Source organism: Megascapheus bottae, chromosome 8, assembly GCF_031878675.1.
Source record: "Megascapheus bottae isolate mThoBot1 chromosome 8, mThoBot2.hap1, whole genome shotgun sequence".
In the NCBI taxonomy this organism is placed as follows: Eukaryota; Metazoa; Chordata; class Mammalia; order Rodentia; family Geomyidae; genus Megascapheus; species Megascapheus bottae.
In genome coordinates, this window is record NC_143516.1 from 8,029,771 (window position 1) to 8,056,499 (window position 26,729).

General features: G+C 42.3%; 1 protein-coding gene across 1 annotated transcript in view; it reads left to right on the forward strand.

Moving 5' to 3' along the window:
- Positions 1–26,729, forward strand: part of Nox3 (NADPH oxidase 3) — a 52,453-nt gene that overhangs the window by 18,781 nt on the left and 6,943 nt on the right. Inside the window, exons 8-12 of the mRNA XM_090337745.1 lie at positions 5,625–5,717; positions 7,283–7,536; positions 10,812–10,974; positions 21,250–21,396; positions 24,726–24,850. Of these exons, the coding sequence (XP_090193871.1) occupies positions 5,625–5,717; positions 7,283–7,536; positions 10,812–10,974; positions 21,250–21,396; positions 24,726–24,850 (782 nt within the window). The remainder of the gene's footprint in view (positions 1–5,624; positions 5,718–7,282; positions 7,537–10,811; positions 10,975–21,249; positions 21,397–24,725; positions 24,851–26,729) is intronic.

The following is a 26,729-nucleotide window of genomic DNA, read 5'->3' on the forward strand; positions in this document are numbered from 1 at the left end:
GAGCTTTTAAAAATAACTGTCTCTACAGTTAAAATACTAGAGCCTTTATATGCTTGATAAAAGAACTGCCCATGTCACCACTAGACAAAGCCAACTCTTTATTAAGTGTGCTAATGGAGAAATCAAGTTATGGATAATTTTAAAAGAGATTGACTGCCAAAAGCACTCTGTCCAGCTTTGAAATGTATTTTTTACTTTTATTTAAATATGAATGTCTGATATTGTAAAGGTTCATAACAACACAATAGCAGCTCTGAGGAGATAGCCTCATGGCTTATCATCTCTGTACTACTACACCCTACTGCCTGTCACCAATCCCCACTCAGACACACACACACACACACACACACACACACACACACACACCTTCTTCACAATGAGGAGTGTAAGGCTTGCTTCTCCACCTCAGACTCAGTTAAATACCAAATGAGGATTATATCCCCTCTGTATGCTTCCCTAATTTCTTTCTACAACTTGTGGGGTTAAAAAATCAACATGTTGGGCTAGGGTTTGGCCTAGTGGTAGAGTAATTGCCTAGCATGCATGAAGACCCAGGTTCAATTCCTTGCTACCACATACATAGAAAAAGCCAGAAGTGGTGTTGTGGCTCAAGTTGTAGAGTTCTGTCTAGCCTTGAGAAAGCCCAAGGACAGTGCCCAGCACTTGAGTTTAAGCCCCAGGACTGGCAAAAAAAAAAAATTCAGTGTCCAGTGTATTTACTTTTTGCTCTTATTGAGTGCTTGTAACTAAAACAGTAACAATATATGTTAGCAAAGCATAGGTTTAATGAAGTTGAATAACTGAGGATGACCATAAATCCCAAAAGTAAGGTGACTCACTCCTGTGATCCCAGTTACTCAGGAGTTTGAGACAGAAGATCAGTTGAACCAACCTTGGGCAGAAACTCTGTGAGACTTTTATCAACAATTAACCATCAACAAGCTGCAAGTATAGTAGTGGTTCAAATGAGAAAGCCTTAGGCAAAAAAAAAAGGTACCAGTATTGGTACACACACACACACACACACACACACACACACACACACACACACACACACATGCGCACATGCACACAGACTTTCTGGGTGTGTAACATTCACTATGGGACAGGAAATAAAGCCTAAAGATTAAAACTAGAAGGAAATAAGACCCCAAAAGATGTGTCATTTAAAAATGGCAGGCTTGGGAGCTGGGAGTATGGCTTAGTGGTAGAGTGCTTGCCTAGCATTCATGAAGCCCTGGGTTCAATTCATTGGTTATCACATACAAAAAAGGCTAAAAGTAGTGCTGTGGCTCAAGTGTCAGAGCATTAGCCTTGAGAAAGACCAAAGACAGAGCCCAAACCCTGAGTTCAAGCCCCATGACTGGCCAAAAAAAAAAAAATGACACATTGAAAATGTAGCTAGCTGGTAAGAGTTTGGACCTAGTATGCTGTTGGCCCTGAGTTCAGTCTCTAGGATCATCAAGCAAGCAAGCAAGCAAAGAAAGGGGTGCGGGGGAGAAGGAAGCAAAGAAGAAAAGAAATAATAGATAATTGTACATAATGGTAAGGAAAAATATAAATAATTGCTTTTATTAAACCCTCAAATCCATTAAATTAAACAGTAGGTCAGGGTAAAACTACTACAAGAAATGCTTAAAACCAAGAGAAGCAAAATAGATATGCCTGTTAGACTGTGATTCTAATGGCCAATATAGATTGTCTCTGCCTTAAAACTCAACTCTCAGTAGCCACTATCCAACCTGCATATTAATGAAGAACATGAATGTCTCTAAAATTTTCAGCTACAGCATCTCCATAAAAAAATCAATACGCTCCCACACCTCATGAATACAGACCAGGGCCTGCTCCCGGCTGCTTATGCTGACATTAATTATCATTAAGAGAGGAGAACTTGCCTATCTCTCCGTTAGCTCTCCCCTGCTACACCTCCTCGCACACCCAAGCTCCTGGTGTCACTCCTTTCCATTATTTTTAATGGATCCTGAGCCGCAGCGTGTGTGGGCTGTGCAATTACCGCTTGGCTGAGCTGTGCAGTATTCTCTGTGATGTTTTAGAGACACTCGACTGGAAAGACATCCCAAGGACAAGGAAGGGATCCTGCACTTCACTGCACCGCTCCACCTGGTTTTTACCAGATTCTGTTTCTTCCTCGTCAGTGCTCTTAACTTGGTGCATTTTCATGGTATTTTCATGGGTAGAATCTTGACCAAGCCACCTTCGATCCTGGGGGCACACTGTTGCCAGTGATGCTTCAGACATCATCTTGTAGAAAATGAACTGATCAAACGACCTTCCGTGATGCCACACTCACGAGTCCCAAGATCACTTGCACAATTCAGCCTCAAAAGATGCCTGCTCCTCTTTAGCCAAGGAAACTCCATATTTTACGTAACTGCAACATCCACAAATAAGAAAGCTGGGGTGTTTTTTTAATTACTAGGGAATGAGAGCCGTGGGAAAGGTGAAGCTTTACCTGGTGTGGAGTAAACATGGTGAACTTTCAAGTGGCTGTGACAGCCCTCCGTTGCGGTAGGCACAGGATTCAGATGTGTGGGCTCTGCCTCCTGAGATGTTATTCTCTAGCAAAAGAGGCTATTCATAAACACACACATAAACCAAAATCAAAGGCAGCATGTTCTTATTTTCTGGCAGAAATGAAAAACCAGGAGTGAAAGTGGAACAAACAAGTTTCATTACTGCTGCTTTTAAATCAACATAGTTTTATTTCTGTCATAAAATACTCACTGTACCAGGACTTTCTGAGCATTTTTGAAAAAAGGGGAGAAAATAAAGCTCAGAATCCACACAGTATTTTAGCATTAAAGAAACATGGCTTCTAAAGAATTCTGCCCCTTTCTTTAAGAGATGGGGACATGGAAGTCCTTAGAATTCCAGGTCCTTATCTGTGGTTACAGGGGGCAAAACCATGTCAAGAACTGAGCTCCTACCTCTATGGTCATGGCCTAGAGCATTCTCCCTGAATCCTCACAAAACCAGTGCTGCTATGTTTCTGCTAGTGTTCACAAGCAACATTAGATTTCTCTCTGAGAATATAGCCAAGGCATTTAAGAGCTGGGAAAGAACTTCAATGACAATTCCCTCCAATCGCGTCTCACTTTACAAACCAAACATTTACTTTTTTCAGATCAGACAATTTAAATGTAATAAAGCCTAAGCAGGTGTGGCTGAAGACAGAGGCTGAAAAATGGTAGTCCCCAGCCCAAAGCCATGTTTCGTTCTGCAATGGGCCCCTCCCGTGGGTGTTCCCTCCCGTCTCTGTTCTTGCTAGTCTAACCTAATCACTGTGATTGAATTAGTGTCCCAATATTCATCTTTGGCCCTATCTGGTCCTCATTCCTTAATTTCCAGGTGATCTCAGAATGTTGCAGAATACATAAAACATGCTGTCTCCTTCTGGAGCAGTTATGCATTAGAACAGAGACAATGCCAAGGAGTGAATCATAGGATGAAAAGATTCCCATTCCATTTTATCCACATGGGAAAATCAAATGCCATGGCTGATTGGACATCACCAAAACCAAGCATGTGATGCCCAGAAGGTGTGTTCTGAAATGGGTCTGGAGAATTCTTTGAAAAAAAAATACACGAATACTGTATGAATCTTTCACAAATACCTCTCTAAGCCCATGTAAAAAGAATTACATTCTTGTTATTATTTCTGTAATTATTCGGGCCATTTCTTAAAACACCATCTGGTTCATTCAAACCTAAAGGAGGCTCAGACTTCATTTATCTGGTCCAGCCCCATCCTTCTGCCCCTTCATATTTTGTACCTCACTGTAGTAATCTTCACTGCCTTATCCCAGCTCAGGTGAGCAACAAGTTTGATTCTCAGTGCTATTCAGAACATGTCGCTGAACTCCACTGAGGCATTAAAGAGTAAGTGGGTCAAGTTGCTCTGTGTTGTCTGCAGAAATCCTGGCTTTTACCAGGCACACAAGAGGTGCCCAGGAAAGAAGCAGAAAGGCTTGATGTACATGACAAGAGATACTATGCAAATCCGGGCTGATGTAAACAAAAACAGATACAAAAAAAGGCAAGAAGGGGAACTCAAAAGAAGTTAAAAAAAAAAAGTACAGTAAAGGACCTGTGATCTATCCATTGAAGACATGAGCTGGACATTGATAGGGAGACAATGAGCCCATTTGGTGAAGATTAAAGAGCATTCAGATTGAAATGAGTACAAATCCTCTTCTTGCTCCCAAGATCCTGTTGAAGGAGTAAAGTCATGGAGGGTTTAGGATATCAATGAAGACATACAATGGCATTCTCAAAAGCTTGAGACTCAGTCTTGGCTCTGCCAGACATCATGTCTCTTAACCCATTCCCAACAAGAAAGATTTTTCTCTAAGAATGACCCTAGATTTCCAAAAATCTCTGACATCCTAAAATTCAATGGTTCATGAGTGTATAATGTTTCATAGCATAATCCTTAGGACCAAATTTTGTGCTGGAAAGAAAGCATGGTTATTTTTGCAGAGCATGATAAGTGTTCCAGAGAGGCAGCCTGAAGTCCTGAGAGTTCAAAGGCTGATTAGACAGACATGTCTGAGTTCACATCTCACCTGACTATGTTAGGTGGTCCTGGAAGGGTGATTTGCTCGCACTGAGCCTGAGTATCCTCTTTCAGGGAATAAAAGGAATATCATATATTTCAAGGGATTGCTGCAGATCTGAGCAGATTTAAGTTTTTAAGTATTTTGAGGTCCTATTCATCCCCTTTACTGGCGGAAGATACCTGGTACTGTCATAGTACCCGGTACAAGAGCATCCTACTGGCAGGTTGTTTAGCTCTAAAGCAGATTACACTCTTGGAATGTGGGCACTGTAACTGATTTACAGAGCATAAAGATTTACACTGTCACCAGACACTGGTGGGTCACACCTATAACCCTAGCTACTCAGGAGGCTTAGATCAGAAAGTTACAGTTCAAACCCAGCCAGAGCAGGAAAGTCCACGAGATTCCTATCTCTAACTAACTACCAGAAAACCAGAAGTGGTGTTGTGGCTCAGAGTGGGAGAGGACAAGCTTTGAGCAGAAAAGCTCAGGGATAGCACCCAGGCCTTGAGTTCAGGCCCCATGATTGGTAAGAAAAAATTTTCATAGTCTAGAAAACCCGGGGGATTTCTATATGTGAAGGACATGGAGGGTAGGAATTCACAGATGTGCTGGGGAAAAAACTACTTGAAACATTCTTTTAATTTAATTTTTCATGTCCCATGTTCACTGAGTACAGCTGTTTTATAAGCCTTTAACTTCAGCATTTACGATCCTATCATATATAACATAAACATCAATCTGCTTTCTTATTTCTTTGCAAATTCAATTATTTCTAATTACATAAAGGCATCATTGATCAAGGAAGCATAAAAACCAATATAAGAGAGTTTAATCTCTTAAATAAGCTTGTAAGCTTCAAGGAGTAATTGAATGTTATAGTATTTAATACAAGGAGACATCTTTGTTGTTGATAACTGGGCCCAAGTTAGAGGAAAATGTCTAAACCCCATCCTGTTATGTATTGATTTGGTTCAAATTGAAAATGTTTGGATTGTGTTTTCATTTCCTTCTCCTTTCTCTCTCTGCTGCTCTCTGCAGGCCTGGAAATGGGTTTTAGGCCCTGTGGTCTTATATGCATGTGAAAGAATAATTAGGTTCTGGCGATCTCAACAAGAAGTTGTCATTACCAAGGTATGCATGTAGCTTTATGTCTGAATAAAAGCCTGAGTGCAGATGAAAATTTTTTATTAGCCCAAGTTTTTAATTTGCCATTTTTATTGCAGAACAGTCTATAATTTAGAGGCTCATCTTCTGTTCTAATAATTGCTTATATCCTGAGCATCTTTTTAGAGTGACTAATTTAACTGAAGGCAGGGATCAGGGCAGTAGACCAGTACACAGAATTCTGATCAAGGCTTCTGGTAGTGCACTGGAATTATCAGTATTTCTCTTTATCCTGGTTTCTCTCCGAGAGAGAAGAGGAAGTACTAACTTCCCTGCCACAAAAAGACACATACATCACAAATGTGGCAGTAATGGCCACACTGAAGTTTACCAAGGAGAGCAAAGACACACATGGATCCCAACCCTGCCAAGCAATACATGCCTTGGTGGCCTCTCTCATTTTAATATTATTCTTGTGGCTCTTTGATGTTTACTCCATAATGGAAGAAGACAGGAATAGACAGAAGAAGAATGTACCCCTAGGAAATTAACAACAGCAAACAAACCAAAAAAAAAAAAAACCCTCCACCACTACCTCCAACTTCTTAAATGTATAAAAAGCTCTGCTAACCAAGCCTAAACCACGAATGGCACTTGTGTTTTCTAATACAATTTTAACAAAATACATCTCCTTTACTGTCTTTATGAAGGGAGATCTATAGAAAATCATATTCTGCATTAATGTGACTGGATGTTATAGGGTTTAAGCACAGAAAGATACCAGGATGCATCAAAAGCTAGGCTAGAAAATGTGTGGAAATTTAGAACTGTTACTAGGGAGACTCTTTAAGAGCAATGTTAGAACACATACCAGAAGGGAAAGAAGCCTAGAACTAAACATTAAAATGCTCTTCCGAATGGAAAAGTAGTAGGCCAAGTGGAGATGTCACATACTCTTCTCTTGTGCCTCTTGCCATAAAAGAAGACACAAAGACCTGGGAGAACTTTTTCACAAAACAAGATGGAAATGTACAGAGGAAAATTATCTCTATCTTTGAATAAACAACTAGCTGGAAAAAGTCTCCTAAAAACTGTGGAGCTCTTGTTCATCTAAATCTCAGAGCCTAGACAGTACACTGGATGAGTCAGCAAAGACAGAGGAAAACTAAAAATAAGTAGATACAACATTCCCCAGTGAGTTAGAAGATGGCTGTCCACTCAGCATGAAGAACCACTCGGGTTAATTCATGGAGAGTTGTATAAGTGAGTGATATGCACATAGACCAGCATGTATTCTCCTGACACTGGCTAACTGTGTAGTGGAAAGCCCGATTATTTGAGAGACAGCGTCATCTTGGCTTCCACACTGCACATGAGGGTAATGATTCGATGTCAAGCAGAACACTCTGGAGACTGAACTTCATTCTTGCTCAAATTGCAAATCCAGGCATGAAAGTGTGGCCACAGTCACTGGCCACTGATATTCAATAGTCTTGGGAAAATATAGCTTCAAAAATGGATTTAAAATTAAGACTGTGTTTTTAATGACTCTGTGTAAAAAAATGACCCACAGCTGCCTTGCTTTTCTGTAGGTGATAAGTCACCCATCAGCAGTCCTAGAACTTCACATGAAGAAGCGGGATTTCAAGATGGCACCAGGGCAATACATCTTCATCCAATGCCCAGCCATCTCCCCACTGGAATGGCACCCTTTCACCCTCACCTCCGCCCCTCAGGAAGACTTCTTCAGTGTGCACATCCGGGCAGCAGGGGACTGGACAGGGGCTTTATTAAAGGTTTTTGGGACTGAGGGACCAGCCCTCAAGGAGCTCTGCAGCCTGCCAAGGTTAGAACACCAACCCCCTCTCCCAATCTCCCCCCACCCCAATTATAATCATCCTGAGGCTTGATTTCAGGACCTGGGTACTATCCTTGAGCTTGTGTGCTCTATCATGTGAGCCACGGCTCCCATTTGGGCTTTTGGAGGGGTTTTTGTTGTTTTTTCTTTGGGGGGTGGGGTGGGGTAATTAATTGGAAATAAGAAGTTCACAAATTTTCCTCCCCAGGTTGGCTTTGAACTGTGATCCTCGGACCTCAGCTTCCTGAGTAGCTAGAATTACAACCATGAGCCACCAGTGCCCAGCTTACCCCTCTCATTTTTACATCTAAGTTGCAGTGTTGTAAACAGTAAATTATTTGGATGCATGGATATGTAACTGAATTGGGCAGTATCTGGCAGTATCTTCATGCTAGGATGTATATTTCAGTCCCTTAATGTAAGAATCTATATCATATATGAATATATGCATATATATATGGTTGTATATATATATATTTAACTTGGGAGACATTCAGGAGAAGCAAGTACATTTCTGAAAAAGAAAAAACAAATGTTCAACAAAAGTAGGCGATGATCCAGAGAGAAGGAACAGTTTGCTTTCCAGTTCCAAAAGCAGCTCCTGTCTAATTATGTGCAGCTTACCGTGAGTCAGACAACTCTCAGCTCTTTTCTATCACAGATTGTATTTGTGAAGATTTGTCTTCAGAAGAAGGATCCTTTCTTCTAAAAATATTGGGCATTCCGGGCCCACACTGCTTCGTACAGCCATATCTTAATTTCATTTTTTATCCCCACAATATTTCCAAGTCAGCTTGCATATTAACCAGAGAAATTATCTATCATTCATTCCACCACGCCACCCTATAAAAAGTCCTAAGGACATGACCGAAATCCCAGTGCGAATTACCAATTCTTGGCCCATATCAGTAAACATTGGTCCAAGGCCAATTCTCACTCCAACTGCAGGACCACCCAAGTGCTCAGAGAGCTTATGTTTAGAACTCCAGAAAAATCAAGAATACACAGGCACACACACACACACACACACACACGGAAATGTGTGAAAAACATTTCAAAGAATTTCAAAACAGGCATCAAGGGATTCCTACTTTTACACCTATGCCAGGCAGCTGTGTTCAGTTCCATGCGAATTCCAGTAGAAAATCTAAATCAGCTGCCTATTCCACTGAGATCTTTTCTCTTTTTTTTTTGTAAATGGAAAGTAAGCAACCCGAATTCCAAGGATAATTCAGTGTAAATGCGTAAGCTCAAATATGTTGACATGTGCGCGCGCACACACACACACACACAAACACACACACACACACACACACACACACACACACACACAGAGTATCTATTTCCATGCCTGACTTCCTGGGAGATTCTCAGGAAGCAGACAGAAGATACAGAGTTCGGTTACTCATGAGTAAAAAAACAAAACAAAAACATCTCCCTCTATCCCAAAATAGAATTAGTGCCCCTGAAGTTACCATCATCAGAGGATAAGGAGCTCTCAGCAAAATGGGAAAAATGACTCTCAATCCTAAATACAACCACATTTATCGGGTGTCTCAGTGGGTTCTGTGATACAATTCTTCTTTGGATTTAATTAATATTATTTTAAAATAGGGGTCAAATAAATCTCAATAATGACTAATTATAAAAAAAATCAACAATAATACATTTCAATCCACAGTCTTTGTCTCTCTCTCTCTCTCTCTCTCTCTCTCTCTCTCTCTCTCTCTCTCTCTCTTTCTCTCTCTTTCTCTCTCAATTTCCTTTATCTAATTATTTGTGGGTCTAAGATACTACCATTTTGTGGGTAATGACCTTTTATCTTTACTCCTCCATTTCCATATATCAATATGTAATAATGGCTTATTAATTAAGATTAACTTTTAGAGAGTTCATTTGAATTATTAGGAAGTCTGAACTACAGAATATTTTAAAAGAAACCCAGCTGAACTTTCATGAACGCATAGTAAAACCCACACAAGCCAACCTCAGGTGCCTTCCCCAGGCACTCCTTTGGGAAAAGTTATGAATAACTTAGAAGCCTTTTAATTAGCATATCTTTGTTCATATGTAAATGTGTACTTTTTGGAATAGTTATTTAAGACATTCAGCTGACTGAAATACTTTAAACATTCCCTTTACAATTGATTCACGGAATTGTTATTGAATAACTCCGTGCTGGGTAGCAAGAGAGGTGCTGGGATCCATTAGCGAGCAAGACAAGCCTAGCTCCCACTTGAAAAGACCCAGTAGGCTAGAAGTCAAGGCAGACACACATGAACTCATGCATGTGAGCATGCGCGAGCACACACAAATACACAGACAATGACCACCACTGTGAAAGGAAGGGTACATTGCATATAAATCATAGGAGAGGATTGATCTAGTCTTAAGACATCCAGGAGACAATTCTCAGAGAAATAAAAACTGAGTAAGACCTAACGAAAGAGTAACAATCAATGAAGTTAGGACATTAGGGTAGAATATTGCAGGTGAAAAGGTGGTAACATGGAAAAGTCCTGTGGCAGGAAGTAGTACTTAGGGAATAAAAGGAAAGCTAATGTGGGGAGCTTGGATGAACAATGGCAAAAGCCAGTCCACAAAGAACCATGGTGTTACCGTCTCTCTTAATCACAGAAAATGCTTTATCCTTATGAAGAAAATTTTACTCCAAGCGAGACAAAACATCTTTGCCGCCCCTGGTCTAATTGTGACAGATTTTTGCATTAATGTAATGTAAAATAGTGAGTTCTACATAGTTGAACTGACAAATGATTTTTTTTAATTGCATTTATTCCAAAGGAATGGCTTCCATTAGACTAAAATTCTACAAACATACAAAAATGTGTGACCAAACAAATGAAAACAGAGAACTTTTCACTTGAAACTAAGAAACCAGCCAGCATTCTAATCCACCTGGAAGGTGCTTGGATGGAGCTGGGGGAGGGGATGCAGAACAGGTTCTCCTGGGCATCATGATGCCCGGAGCCAAAACAAGGACCTGAAAACCCTCAAAGGGGTTACCCTCATGGAAGTGGGGTGAGCGACAGCAGGAGATAGCACCCATTGCCTCTCCCGCCACCTACCCCATCACACACCCGGGTACCTAACCCCAGCTCTAGGAATACGACACTTTTACATACAGACTCAATCACTGTGCATGCCTTTGCCAACACTCTAAACTGTGCAGACTGTTGAGAAAGGTCTTGCATTCAAGATCAAGGTGATCTGAAGGTCAACTGGGCTGCTCTGTGTCCTTGCAGGCTGGCAGTGGACGGGCCCTTCGGAGCTGCTCTCACAGACGTGTTTCACTACTCCGTGAGTGTGTGCGTGGCAGCGGGAATAGGAGTGACCCCCTTTGCCTCTCTTCTGAAATCCATGTGGTACGAAAGCAGTGCACCCCGGAATCCGCCGGGACTGAGCAAGGTATGTGGAAATGGTTAGTTCACCCGTGCACTGAATGAAAGGGTCAATGTCCTTCCATCTATCAACTACCGATTCCTGAGGAGGATTGTAATGAACTATGGGGGACAAACTCAAGGATCCTTAACTATACTTATGTTCTTAAAAATCTCCATTCGGTATTACATTTATGAGCAGGGTTATGTCTAATCTTGTTAAAGAAGACAAGACATAAATTTTATTGCTTTACTGCCATTACAGGACATGTAATTGCTCATCTCAATGAAATGTGGACAGGCTGCAGATGACTATGTGACTGGGCGACTGTCAGTCACATTAGCAGGCAGCCATCTCCTCAGCCACGTTAGCTCAGCGCTGTGGTAGCTAACGTTCAATTCCACACCCTCCTTCCCCAGGCCACCATTGCGATTCACTGGCTCGGATGCTGTTGTCCAACTTTAAATATCCCTTGGTTGGTTTCTTCTTCATTTGCTGACTAGATTTCTCTAGGATTTCTTTCTTCCTTCCTCCTAACCAAAAACACCATCCCAAACTTTCACCCTATTGAGGGAAAAGGAACTTCTACCCCAGGAAGGTTTTGATCATGGTAGTCCATAAAACAAACTGACAACAGACAGATTAATGGGGGAAAAACGGTGTATGAATGTATTGATGGGCAAGCTCATGGAAGCCACACAAAAACAAGACTCAAAGAAGAGACAGATGGCTGGAGCTTAAATACCTTTCACAGAGGAGAGGAGAAGGGAGGCTGCGGGCAACTCGAAAGGAAAAAAAGTAAATAATATTCAGGGGAGATGGATGGTCCCAAAGAACAAACGAAAACTTAGGATGAATTCACCTGGATTCTAGTTGTAGTGCCAAAGTTTTTCTTTCCACAACTTATATTCTAGAAAATCTGGGACAAGAAAATTGCAGAGAAAGTCCCTTCCTCTTGACTTTTGGGAGGGGAAGTGAGGTGAAATTGGAGGTGGGGGAGGACAAAAAGTCAGAGAGATGTTAGTTCACCTTCAGCTGGAACTATTTAGCATGCAAGCATCATACTTGGGTGTGCATCACTTTCTGATGAACGTCTGATGCTTTAGGGCTAATATCAGGTACTTGAGCCCACCACACCTAGGGCCATGGTCTTAGAGGGTGTGTAACACTGTAGGAACTCACATGCCTGGTCTTCTCCTGCCACATATTCTCTGTCACCATTTGGCTGTGGTTCCTTCTTCATCAGAAGATGCTGGATATTTGTTTGTTTGTTTGGTTGGTTGGTTTTGTTGGGCCTGGGGCCTGGACACTGTCTCTGAGCTCTTCTGCACAAGGCTAGCTCTCTATCATGTTGAGCCACTGTTCCATTTCCGGTTTTCTGGTGATTAATTGGAGATAAGAGTCTCATGGACTTTTCTATCCAGACTGGCTTTAAACTGTTATCTTCAGGTCTCAGCTTTCTGAGCAGTTAGGATTAGAGGTGTGAGCCACCAATGCCTGACTAGAAGATGCCCGATTCAGCCCACCCAGGCCTTGTGTGTGCTCTGACATACTCATCCTGTGACGTGATCTCCTAAACAGGAATCTGTGCTCAGACAAAGCTAAGACATGCTCCACTCACATCCTACTCTTAAAGAGTCATGTTGTCTACTAGCCTGCTCAATCAGCTCCACAGAAAAGAACATCCTGCAGCCTTAGTCCACTCCTCCTTCCAAGCTTACCTAGAACAGAACCTTCCTTTACTACCCAGGGCAATGCCAGACTCCAGGACTTCTCCCATAGCTTAGCATTGCCTGAGTCTCCGATCAGTATTTTTCATCAGGTCCCGAGTGCCAAGTGCTGTTTTCTTTTTCATTTGATTCCATCTTACTTGGTCTTACAAAATAAGCAAATCCTCTTCTCTAGAAATTACATAGATAGATAGATAGATAGATAGATAGATAGATAGATAGATAGATAGATGATAGATAGATAGGACTTGAGCTTCAAAAGTTTTAGAAAAAGTAAAGTTCCTGAAAATGCACAGGTAGTAAAAGGCAGAATCAGGACTCGAACCCAGTCCCATCTTTTCTTCTTTTTTCCATGACAGGGCCACACACAGTGGCTCTGACACCCATAGCCTCCTGTGACTTAGTCTCTGGCAGGAAGATTGTGGGAATTCTAGTCAAAGAATCTCCAATTCTGCTCACCCCAGAGTATCAATACCCCCAATAAAGCTTCCTCCTCAGTGCTTGGGGTCACTCTGAGTGGGATTTCTTGTTCCCCAAGGGTGGGCATACAAGGATCCAATTAGGAACAGCACTAATAAAGGAGATAAATAAATAATATAGGCTATAAATATCTCCTTCCCATTTTACAGATTAGGAAACTGGGGTCAACCAGCATTAATAAGAATCATAAATCATGTTAATAAGAATCATAAATTTTAAAAATCAACTTATTGGATTGCCATTGCTATCTATCTATCCAAGATGGCAGAGGATAGCATATGTGAAATGCCTTGCTCTTGGCTCCTAGGTGATAAATACTGGTAGAAGTATTTGTAATTGACTTATACTGTTGGTAGATGTAATTAACACTCATCCCAACATGTACCGATATCATTGTCCTTTCAGATCATAGACTGCACTCATACTTCCAGAGAAAAACCTGAAGCAATTTCCAATAGGTGTTGGCATTCGACTTGAATCTAGGTCCTGGTAGCAGTGGCTCAGGTCTTCTTTTTCTCTGTACCAGAGCAAAGCAAGCAGAACAGCCAGGTTTTTCTGTGTCTGGATGTCAGAGCAAAGCTATGCTGTGATTCTCAGGGACTCCTGAGCTCACTGAGTCTCTGCATCTCATCTGTTCTCTACCACTTCTAGGGAGTGCCTGCACCCTACCATAAGCCAGGCTCCCCCACACTGACCCCCCCAAAGTCTGACTTGCAACAACCGAACCCAGCTTGCAACAGCCTCACCCTCCTCTCTACCTTCATTTCCTCTTGATGCATGTCCTCCTGTGATACCACGTGATTGTGTGTCCTTCCGAGTTAAGATTCACAACATACCCACTTTCCCCTGGTTGACCGTGAGCTTCTTGAACATGGCTCCTGTGAGGGTGATTCTAACTGTGTGCACAGGAGCTGGTAGGTCACCTACTTGGGACCAGAACATGTCTCTGGTTTCTACTTCAAAGCTCCTTCATGAAAGAAGTGGAAGTTTTCATGCTCTTCAAAGTTTAGGCTGAGCATTCTATTAGGATCCTATTCCTGAGAGTCTGCCTACAGAAAGACAAATTGAGGAACTTTCTCTCCTTTGAAGCGACTTTGTGAGCACGCAAGTACAGCTATCATTAGGCTTATGTAACAAATATTTGTCAGGCCGCCCACATGCTTTTGAGATATAAATACTATTTCTTCCGCTAAACTGTCAGCATCTATGTAATTTTGAAAGTGCGGTAGAGCAAAGCAGTGCATATTTATCTACCAGCATCGTCACATTTTCAGGTGTGAGCTACAGTTTCCAGATTGTTCTCTTTGGTAACAGGAAGGAGAGGAAAACAGCATAGGAGTTCAGAGCTGGAATTTCAAGGGTAAATGGTTAACCGCAATGAACTAGGATTTTTTTTCCCCTCCAAGTATAAAATACCAGCTGGCATAAAGGTATACATTTGCATGCACCAGTCTCCAATTGCAAGTTAAAGAAGAAAAGAAAAAAGTTGCCCTGCAGTCTGCTCCATGGTAACAGCTTTAAACAATATTTCATTACATTTCTCCTGTGCTAGATAATGCTAAACACTGGTAAGGAAAACTCGTCACATAACCAGTACTCGGTCATAAGCCGTACTTCCTATTTGAAGCTGGTATCTTGAATTTTCTTTGTTTCTGTCTTTTGTTTTCAACGATAAAAAGGGGGTAGGGAAAGGAAGGGAGAGACGTGCTGAGGTAGAGGGAAACATCTCAAGGAGATAGAATAACAAGGGTGATTATTTGCTGGGGGAAAATAAAGTGGGAAAACATTGTGTTGCATCAAAGAGATCTGTTCTGCATGGAAGTAAGAGTTCACTTCCCTGAACTTAGAGGTAGATGAGAACCTGGTTGAGGGCTCTCTGAGACAGCATGGCGGAAGCCACGTGCTGAGGGGCATAAATGTCCTATAGTCGTAAAAGTCCTCCAGCTCCCCCCTAACGAGTATGATTAATTCCACATCACACTCAATTTGTGAAAAGAGCTCTTGAAAAAAAATTAGGACAGTTTCCTTGTGCAAACTGTCAAAATGATGAATGAAATAGGTGTGTGTGAATGGAGAGGGAGGGGGCGGGTTGCTGACATAAATATATTGGCTTACACGTTTCCCTTCTCTCTGAGATCACGGCAGGTAGAAGGAAGTGGGGGGGGGGCGGGTTGCCAGCTAGGAGATGTGTTTCATTTTCTTAACTGCATATGTAATCTGCAGACTACAATAAAATAGATGATAGAAAAACTGAGATAATCTAATTTCTTCATAAATTGTCTCTCATCATCAGTTCAATAATAGATAACCATGGTAATGGGTATTTATAGTGAGTCCCATGCAAAAATGGCCTTTGGGTCCCTAACCTAATATAATAAACAGATAATTCAAATAAACAGACAACATGGGCCAGTGGGAACCAGGGAAAGAGGTCAAGGAAGACAAAAATCCATACTCTACTTAAAGATATTAATAAAACAAAGAAGGGCTTGCTCTCTTCTAATGAATGAAAAATGCATTTAATTTAATCGGTTTACTCTGAGAAATTATTTACTCTCACTTTCCCCCTGCACTGGAACTCTGGCCATCCCAGAATTGATCATCTCCCCTGGCTACCAAGTGCCATAATTAATTGAGCTGGGTGGAAGAGGCCACATTTGCTTGTCCTAAAGATGCAAGGGCTTCCCTTTTTCATTAGGTGACCTCAAAGAGTCTCTCTCCATTCCTCACCATGCTTTTACAGCCATAGGTGTATCTACTTACACAGGAGGGTTTTGCCAGTGTGTGTGTGTGTGTGTGTGTGTGTGTGTGTGTGTGTGTGTGTGTGTGTGTGTGTGTACGTGTGTATGCAAGTATCTGTGGAAAGAGAGAGAAAGTGAGAGAGATAGAGAGACAGAGAGATAGGTATAAATTGACTTTGCTTTCTGTCATGACACAGCTTAGAATATTGCTAATATCAACACCAAGTGCTCTGTTTCACTTTATTCAGTGACTTTTATTCTGCTCCATAGACTGGCTAACTCACAGTCTATTGAATCGTCTTATTAGTTATGAATTCTTCAGCTGTCCAGCAATGGTTATGAACTGCGATTGGAATGGACACAAAGGTCATCAGTCCTCAGCCACAAGGCAAAGGAGCAATAGCATCATGAGATGGTTAACACAGAGGATCACGGCTTCAAGAAAAGCTAAAAGATGAAAACTGATTTACAGTGGTTTCATCTCAGTCTTCCCAAAGTTTCAAGACATGCCATCTTACTATTTTATTGCTTTAAAGACTAGAGCTTTTGCAACCTCAGGGGACTTCTCAATAAGAAAAAAAATCTATTTTTCTTGTATTTGTTCCTTGGATGCTGTTCAATCTATCCAGGATGGCCATGATAATCACAACAAAATAAAAATGAGGACATTAATGGCGCCCCTTTATTGGAGATGTAGTACATCTTCTAAAGATGGTGCTTGGTCTGTAGCCTTTCAGACAGAAAAGTTCTTGTATGGACCGCAGTGGTGATTCCCTCTGCATTCTCCACCCCAGGCTCATAGGCGGCTTCTACTCATTCTGTATCTTGTGTGCAATGTGGGATTCAGAGCCCTGCTGCTTGCAGGGAGGGAGTTCACACTGAAGCCACAGGCCCATTCCTTAATGCTTGAGGATAAGATGGAAACAGCAAAGCTTCCAGTATAAAGCCTCCACTGGGTTCAGTACACGCAAGGCCTAGAGTACACTTTCCTTAGGAAAGGGGATCTTCTCTAAGGACTACGTCGTTATGAGTGCTAAAATTCCCATTGCAACACCAGTGCCAGAAACGAACTCTGGCCTTACCTTATCTCACTCAACAACAATCCAGGAGTGAGCAGAAAAGAGCAGATCAGCCGAGGTCCCTCTTGTAAGATGAGCTCAGACGCTTGTTCTGTGTTGTTTCTGCAAATGGCAGGGAGAAGAGTATCTCTAACACGAACCATCCCCTCAGCACTTCATGTGTCAGACATTCTGCTAAATGTTTCAATAAGCCATGTCCCTGCAGAAGCACAATAACTTGTGAGTTGTCCTGTGTTTGGGGACGTTTTCCATGTGTGATAATCTAGGCACAATTTAAATATCCTGACCTGATTCTACAGCTCCGAGGTGGCAAAGCCTGTACCTCAGGATCAATAACAAATAGTATTTATCCTAGATGTATGTCCTACGAACACTCACTCTTTGCGGTGGTTTTGAAACACAAATATGTAAGGACATACCCACTGTTTTCCCATTCGTTCCTGAGGAAACAATCTGGGGCATAAAGAACTATAGTATTCTCTGCCTGTGTCTCCAGATGCCTATCCAAGTTCAGACTGAAGAATCTGTGAGCCCTGGTAATGAAATAAATCAGAGCTATTCTTTATTTTCTGTAATTCTTTTGATCAAGAAGTTGCGTGGCCAGGTACCAATTGCCCATATCTGTAGTCCTTGCTATTTGAGAGGCTGAATCTGAGGATCACAGTTCAAAACCAGCCTTGGCAGAATGGCCTATGAAACACTAATCCTAACTTAACCACCAAAAAGCCAGAAGTGGAGCAACAGCTCAAGTGGTAGAGCACCAGTTTTTCGTAAAAGAGCTAAGGGTCAGCTCCTAGGCTCTGAGGTCAATCCCCTGAGCATGCTCTGTCTCCCTCTCCCCCCCCCCTCTGTCTCTCTCTCTGTCTCTCTGTCTGTCTCTGTCTGTCTCTGTCTCTGTCTGTCTCTGTCTCTGTCTGTCTCTGTCTCTCTCTCTCTCTCTCTCTCTCTCTCTCTCTCTCTCTCTCTCTCTCTCTCTCACACACACACACACACACACACACACACGCACACACACACACACACACACACACAGAGGAAGAGGAGGGGGAGAGCTCCATTTCGTCCTGACTCCAGATCCCTTCCAACCCCAGTGAGCTAATGAGGAACTCTGGGCCTTTGGGGACCAGGGGAATGAGTTGTGACCTGCAGGGGACAGCACAGCACTGCAAGCTCCCACTGGGCCTTCCATGGCAGATATTGCTGAACTGGGTCTGGGAACAAAGTCACAGCAAAGGCCTGTGCTGTGCCGGGCCACATGCAGAGAAAGGCCCCGTTGCAGGGGTCCAAAGCAGCCCCCTAATACATCTGACCACGGGCTGTCTCTCTAGGAATGGGCACTCGCTTTTGTTACTGTGGAAATTCAGAACTTTATCTTACCGAGGATGACTTTCTGTTTAATAGAAAGCTTTAAAAGTAGCCTGAGATATTTTGGGCCTCTGATATCTGCTGCAGAATTCTGAAAGCCATGCTTTCCGATTTTAGGGTTTCCTTTCTTTTGGGAGACTAAAGGGGGTGGAGGTTGGAACGCACAGATCACAGCGCTGGAGCCTATTGTCTGGATACTTGTGCTACCTTTGACCAGGTCCTTTCTGCCCTCCAAAGAGAGAGGTGGAAATCCCATGTCTGTTCACAGGAAGCATCCCCTACCATTGAAAAGATGAAAGCAAGGCACAGTAAATACCGCTTTCTTCTGTTCAAAGTCTTTTTTTTTTCTTTTTTCTGTTTGAAGCACTTCTACTGGGCCAACCATTTTTCCTTCTTAGTCTCTTATACCAAAGCTCCCGGTGTCACCCATAAGTCAATTATGGAGGAAAAACTCACACACAACTATTACAAGGAAACAAAGAATATAAAAGTCCTAGCCAACCCTAAGAACACTAACACACAGCCTAGGTCACCAGAGAGGAATCATTTCTATTTGAAAAGAGAAAGAGTCAAGCATGGAGAATTTGAAGGTGAGGGTAATCGCAAGTGAGGATGTTTGGAATTGGTTCGAAAATTAGAAAATTTTATTAAGCAAATGTTTAGCATGTCATCCATGTGTGACTGTATTTTAGGCATTTTCCTTAAAGGATCAGAAATAAACAACCAGTGGTGTGTGTTTAATGTTCTGAGATAAGACAACGTATCAGACAGGAAGTAGGAGAGGATACAGATGTGACCGCAGTCTTCAGTCTGTCAACAGGTTCTCCATTTCCACCAGGAACAAAGAAAGAATCTAGAATGCATGCCTCCTAAAGGGAAAAAAAAAGCAAGAAGCAGTACTTTTTGCCAACATCAGTGATCAAACCAGCCTTTCTGCTGGCCCCTTCTTCTCCCACCACTCCCAGGGTCAACACAGCAGTCCCCAGGCCTCCGCACAAGACAGGCCCTTCCCTTCCACTCCTCTCTGGTAACCCCAATGGCTAGCTATCACAGTTCCCTCAGAGTAAAAGTCAGCGATGGCCCCACATTCATCCAGCAGGAGGTGTCCCAGTACCCCTTCTCATCTCCTTCCTGTTCTCCCTCCAGAGAGGCTCCGCCTCCTGTGGTAGCACTTTACCCACCTGATTCCATCACCTGTTCCTTGGTTGCTGCTCAAGCGTCCTCTTCCCAGTGGAAGACTATGTACCCTAAATATCACAGCCCTTCCCAGCTTGCTTTGTGTTTCTGCATAACACTCAACCATCAGACCTGTTCTAAATTCTAGGTGTTTGTGCACCATCTTGCTTTTCCCTCTCTGGTGCATAAATATGGGGATTGTTTGTATGTATGTCTTCCTTATTCACTTTTGCTGTTCCAGAGTACAGCATGATTGTGATACATGGTAAGCACGTGCTATGCATTTGTAAACCGGTGTCTGAGCCTTGTGCCTCATCCCTGTGCCTGGGTTTTGGGGGGAACTCATCAGCAGGAACCCTTGGCTCTGCTCTGAATTGAAAACCCAATCAATGCTTGGAGGTCTGCATAATCTTGAAGGAAGTTTGAGAGCTAGAAAGAAAGACATTGTACCTTTCTTGGGGGGTGGAGGAAAAACAAGAAGGCTAGTGGTCATGCTAGGGGCAGAAGAATCATCGGTCCTCACATGACTATTTTCAGTGCCCTCTGAACAGGAGCTGTCCAACAAAAATATGGTGTCTGATTCTTAAGAGAGATAGGTCTTATTCTTTTTGTTACCAGTATTTGCTCTTCCTGACAAGTAATATCACAAATGCCTACAGAAACCTGAAGAGAACAGGCAAGATGCAGAGCCTTCAAATACATACTGTGATTTTCTTTTCCTCTTGAACTTGATCTATTAATTCAATCTCACCTAGAAATCTGATTCTATGATTTCGAGCTCAATGCAGGCCAGCTGAGGAGAGGGAGGAAAGCTTTTGGAGATATTTCCAGGCGGGGAGACACCAGGCAGAGACTAGAGCCAGCACCAGCCCTCCCACAGATGTCGTCGAGCCCTAGGCATCTCCCTTTGGAGAGAAGGTTCTGGAAAGAGCCATAGACAACAGGAAGTAGAAATGTTCAAAGGGAACAATAATAATAATCCAAAGAATTAACGGATTTATCTCCTGTAGTTCCTTCTAGATGGAATTATCTGAAATTCAAAGCATAGAAACGAATACTTTCAGCACAACCAAAACTACTTTTTGTCACCTGCCATATTCTCAACAGAATATTTTTTTTAAATCTTTCTGGGCATCATTTCACTCTGTAGTCAACATTTGAGGCCTTCCCCCAGCCCATAGATTTCTTGGACACTGATCCATCTCAGGGAGAGGCAATCTCGGGCCTGGATGGCTTAATTCCTCTGTGACCATAATCTCCCTTCTCCAGAGGCCTCAGCTGGGGATGTGGATTCGTGCCTGAGCCTCTTGAGTCTCTGGAGAAGAGAGCTGAAATCCGGAGCTTTAGGTCATAAGGAAGGATGAAAGGGGTTGGTCCAGTGGCTTAGGCCCTTTGGGGAGCCCTGAAAGGCACAGCGAGGAGTGATCATTCATCTTGTGCAGCTGAAGCACAGCCAGAGCTGTGGTGAGCCGGTTCCTCATCCGGAAGCCTTGGCCCAGTCCACAGGCCCCTGACTCTCTCCATTCATGCTGGCTCTTTTCAAACACGATGTGATTTTTTTTCCAAAAGAAATCACAGTGTGACAGTTTGTTCACTGGCAGAGAAAAGCATGTTATTTTGCAGAAGTGCCCATTTGGGCTCAAATAATTTAATGGAGATAAAGTAGTTTGCGATTAAAGGTGCATTGTGGGAAGAAGGATGAATCATTCCTCCTGCCTTCTTTCTTGACAGGTGTATTTTTACTGGATCTGCCGGGATGCAAGAGCATTTGAATGGTTTGCTGATCTCCTAGTCTCGTTGGAAACACGGATGAGTGAACAGGGGAAAACTCACTTTCTGAGTTATCACATATTTCTTACTGGCTGGGATGAAAATCAGGTATTGATAAGACTCTGGCAATGAGCATTATTACCTGACTTGCTTAATAGCGAGAAGGGAAGCCAGTTCCAATAATGAGCCACATAATACTCAGCAGCATAAAAGAATTATTTTTATGTTCTGAGGTGGGAAAAAAGAGAATGAAATAAAAGTAGATTAGAAACAACTATGTAAATTGAAGCAATAAAAGGGCCTACAGTAATCTTACTGAGGAATAGAAATGAAGATGAGCAGATTGGATAATAGAAGACAATCGAGATAGGACATTCCAAATAAATTTGCATTTGTCATTGTGAGTGACCTCAGTGAATATTCTTAACTGGTTGTATCATCTGCTGAACTCCTAATTGGTTCTAGTTCTATGCTTTGAGGCTCTCAGAAGTCAACAGAAAGGATTCTCAAATGTTTGTATTTAATCTTGTTGTATTGAAAAGTATGTCAACATCTCCACAAAATAATTGTGGATGGATGATTTCTCTATAGATTTCTCTTTTCTTAAAGTGCTTTTTGGAAATTATGTGTGCATATGTGTTTATTATTCAAGGTCAGAATGAGCTTCTCTTTGGGCAGGTGTTCCATCCAGAGGGCACTATATTAATGAAATGACTCTTCCAAAAATAATGTGCATGAACATATTAACTACAGTCTTGATAAAATTGATGAATATTGCATCTGAATCCAGTTTAGCTCTTCAAATATTGGATTTCTGAGCTGTGACATGTATATTCCAATCAGCACATCTGTAGCTACTCTCATTAATTTGTATTTTAAGTAAAATGTGTGAGCCCAGGAGATCTGCATTAATCGTCATGTTTACAGATGAATACTCTGTGTTCATACATGCACACACACACACACACACACACACACACACCCTCATAAAACATGACTATCATTGGAGTCTGTGCTCCTTTAAACGAATAAGACTTTGCTTGAAATTTTCAGGAGCTTTATGAATTTTTATGGTCTCATTTGCAGTTCCCCTTAAATATTTAATCCTGTGGGATAATTTGAAATATTGGCTTCTTGGGAACTAGGCTTAAAACATCTTAATGAATTATATAGCGTTAATTATGTTTTCCAAACAAACATTTTCCTTATTCAAGTGGGATTTTTTTCTTGATTGATGATTCATGTGGTGCGATAGACTGTGTTTCTGTTTCTTCATTCCTAGCACCTACTCACTCCTCTACATCTATAGCTCACTGGGCTCAAGTGTCCACTGGACCATTCCTGAGCCTTTCGTGGTTCTAAGACATCAGCTTTCTCAACAAAGACAACCCAGCCATGCCCTGTCCTTTCTCTGCCATTTGCAAGAGTGTGGTATAAAATATTTTATTTTCCAAATACGAGTAAATTAAAATAGATATCTTCTTACTTTTTTTACCCTGTGACATGTGAGCAATTCTTTGTATTCCCAAACTTCAAGCAGGAAATCACTTGTCTCAACATTTAAGGGGAAAATAATTGGTACATTCTGTCAGTACATCAAGCAAGGGGCTGTTTTAGAAAGAGCCAATTGTTAAACTGAATTCAACAACCTCAAAGTGGCAAAATGACAGGGACAGAAGGGACAGATGGAAGAGGTATTATGAAGGGCAAATCTAAAGGGTTTGGAGATTAATTGAACAGTGGGCTAAGAAATATGGAACAAATATAATTCCAAATGTTTGAACATCAGTGATTGGCAGAACCACACGCATAAATAAGGAGGCTTTTTCCCCCCCATGAAATTGATGTCCAAACTTCTTAGCAAGTACTTTATAGCCCTTCCCAACCCAATCTGTTTCTAGGCAAGCTCGTCACATTTCTCTGGCCGAGGGCTGACTCATGTCTGCCTGTGCCTCGTATTAGACACTTGCATGTTTTCACATCTTTGTTTACTGCTCCCCTCTCTGACATGTTCTCCAGGCCTTCTGCCATCTTCTACAACCTCTCTCTTTCCATGGAGTCCTCTTCCCAAATGCTTTTCCAAGAGGAAGGCTGTTACCTGGATCTGATTCACCTGACAGCAACTTCCTGTGGCCCAGATTTCTGAGAATACCAGTCTGCCATTGTCTCTTGCCAATTCAGGGCCATTTCCATTATCGGACCTATACCTGGCCATAGCTGCTCCTTAGATGATACAGAAGGCATGCAACTCAGTCTCTCAGCAAGAAAGAGCTTGATCATACCTAGTAGGGCTGTTCCCCAAACTTTCAGGATAAACAATAGTCAGAAGGAAAGAGAAAAATTGACGGGCTAAGGATCAAAAAAGGAGAGCTGAAGAGCTGCCAGTGATTCTCAGGGATGATTCAAGATGCATAACTCCCAGGACAAAAGGAGAAGGTAAACATGTGACAAAGCATAAAGAGTGCGCAGCAGAGTTTGTAGGCCCCAGGCTTTTACTGACCACTAGTTACATGATGCCTGTGTGGATTCGCTTTATGTAAACCACCACATCCTGTCTTGAAACTTTGCCACATTTCTTGAAACTTCTCTTCCTCGAGGCTAGTACTCTACCACTTGAGCCACAGCTCCACTTCTGGTTTTTTGGGTTTTTTTTGAGTAATCTATGAGTCTCACCTACTTTCCTGTGGAAGCTAGCTTTAAATCACAGTCCTCAGCCTCCTGAATAGCTACCATTACAGACATGAGCCACAGCATCTAGCTCTCCCTGTCATTTATGTGGAGATGTTTGTACGGTATTTGCATTGCAAGATCACGTGTGATAGGTAAGTCGATATGACTTAAAATATGTGCAGGTAACATGCACCTATTACAGCATTTTACACAAAAGACCTGAATATCCATGGACTTTATATCTGTGGAACAGGGCAGTCCTTCCAGTCCTCCAGGGATACCAGGGAATGACTGTAAATCAAATGGCTTCAACCCAGTAAACAGATGGGATTGTGAAGTCCAGCTGCTTTCTGGACATTTTGTGACACTTCAATCTGGTGAGATTCTTCTCAAATCCCTAGGCTTTAATCACAGGGGAACAAGGACAGCGGGTACCTGCTCATTTTTGACAAGTTTGACAGAAAGGAAAAGGAAGCTGTTTCATGTGGTGTATCTTTAACCACATTTATTATATGCCTCTTGTTCTGTAAAGAAAGACATTCCTCGAGGCCCACGCTGTCTCACGCCTACTGCATGTAAGGAGGTCATTCCAATAAGGCCAGCAGGCAGGCAGGAGAGCACCGGTGGCCAACAGTGCATTTACAGCCTGCAAAAACATTTTGTATGAAATCAACAGATGAGCATAATGGTTTCATCCGGTACTTATGGAAGGTTCCTTTTTTTTTCCTTTTAACTAAATGTCATCTGAAATCACAATTTTTTTTTAGGCTATCCACATCGCTTTACACTGGGATGAAAGCACAGATGTGATTACAGGCCTACGGCAGAAAACCTCCTATGGGAGACCCAACTGGAACAAGGAGTTCAGGCAGATCGCCTACAGTCACCCCAGGTGAGCCAGGCAAGCTCTCCCTCCTCTACGTACAGGGACTCTGGGTGGAGAGAGGCAAGCCGCCACCAAGAGGAGGGGCTCTGCCCTTGGTGTTGTGCATGCTGGGTAAGAAAGAATACCCACCTTAGGAGAGATGGTGGCAGTGGTGTATTTCAGGAACCACAAACCTCTGCTTCACTGGCTGACAGCCCCTGACGCTCGCCAATTACGTCAAAAATGTTCACACTTAACCTCAATTTAAAGATGGTATTTCTTCAACAACATATGTCTTCAAAAACTCTTTAGCGAATGCAGTGGGTCTCTAATTACCCAACTAGAAACTTCACTTCTCTCTAACTCTGCCTGTCTAGCAAAGCAGACATGTAGGATTAGAACCAATCGAGAGCCCAGCCAACACCACCTCCGCATTGTCACTAGCAATCTGTCCTGCCACTGACTCAGGGTCCCTACCTCCTCATCTCCACATGGCCAGGAAGAGCTCTTGACTCTCCAGATTCTATACAGTGAGCGGATGTTTGTAAAGTACTTTCCACACAGTGCTCCATAGCTTAGCTGCTTCCACCACTGTATTCCAGTCATTTCATCGCCGCTATTATTTTTCACTATATAGTAACCTTTAATAGAAAGAATAACAGCACCTGTTCTGAGGCACCAAAACTGGAATGAAGCATATTCTTGCTGATCCTAGAGGTGTGGCCTTGAACAAGGAGGCCTTTTTTGAACTTTTGTGCCTCACTGTGAAACATAGGTAATAATATCCATTCGCAACATTGCCTCTACCATTGCTTTAAATGTTAAAGGGCTTGGTGAAACACTCAGACCGACTGTGTGCATTGCTATTGTGTCATGTTACCTGAACTGGCACCCCTGGGTCCTGCTAGTTCATTAACGAACATTTTCCATATTTAAGAAAAGATCTGAAGGGAAATAAGTATATCATGTAGGCTATTGAGAAAAGGCATGTCTTAAGGTCCTGAGGTACAGGCCATTATTCCTAGCCTGAATCAGGAGGCCAGTGAGGGGACAGAGAGGAAGAATTGCAGGAGAGGACATTTAAGAGAGGTGATGAGGGAGAATTGCAGACTTTTATTTTTCTGTCCCTGCTGATCAGTATTAATCCAGTAAAGATAAGGAATCGAATCCGGGTCTTCATGCATGCTAGGCAAGCACTCCACCACTAGGCCAAACTCCCAGCCCCTGAATTATACCATTTATCCTGTAGTGTCAAGGCACTCATGCCACTTCCAGCTTTTTTTTTTAATGTATGTGGTACCGAGGAATCAAACCCAGGTCTTCGTGCATGCTAGGCAAGCACTCTACCACTAGGCCAAACTCCTGGCCCCTCATGAGACACTTTGAACCAGCTCACTGAGTGCAGCTGGAAGGAAAGTGAGGAGGAAGTGACCAGGCAGCATCTGAGGTTCAAGTCTCCAGCCCAACTTCAACTGCCAACAGCTCTCTCTGCATAACCTGGGCCCAACCTGCCCAAGAAGCAATGCCTCCAAGACAGGAATTTCCAAGAAGAAACTTAAGATTCCCAGACACACAGCCCAGGGAACCAATGAGTTCATGTGGCAACTAGGTCTTTCTGTTCCTATTTTCTCCTTTGATAGACAAAAAAAAAAAAAAAGATAAATCCTGGACACTCCATTTTTAATTACCACAAATTAATTTTCCCACTTTGTACCTCTTAACTTGGACATCTCTATCTTTGTCTTCAGTTCTAATTGTCTCGTTCTTTATGCTAATGGGCCCTTATTGCTGTTTGTTTACTTTTGTTTTACATGAGGCTTGTGGCATGGTGGGGAAGACCTTTCAAATCAAACCATTTAATTATCTCTTTCCTCAGAAAATGTGAGTCAAAAAAAAAAAAAGTGTC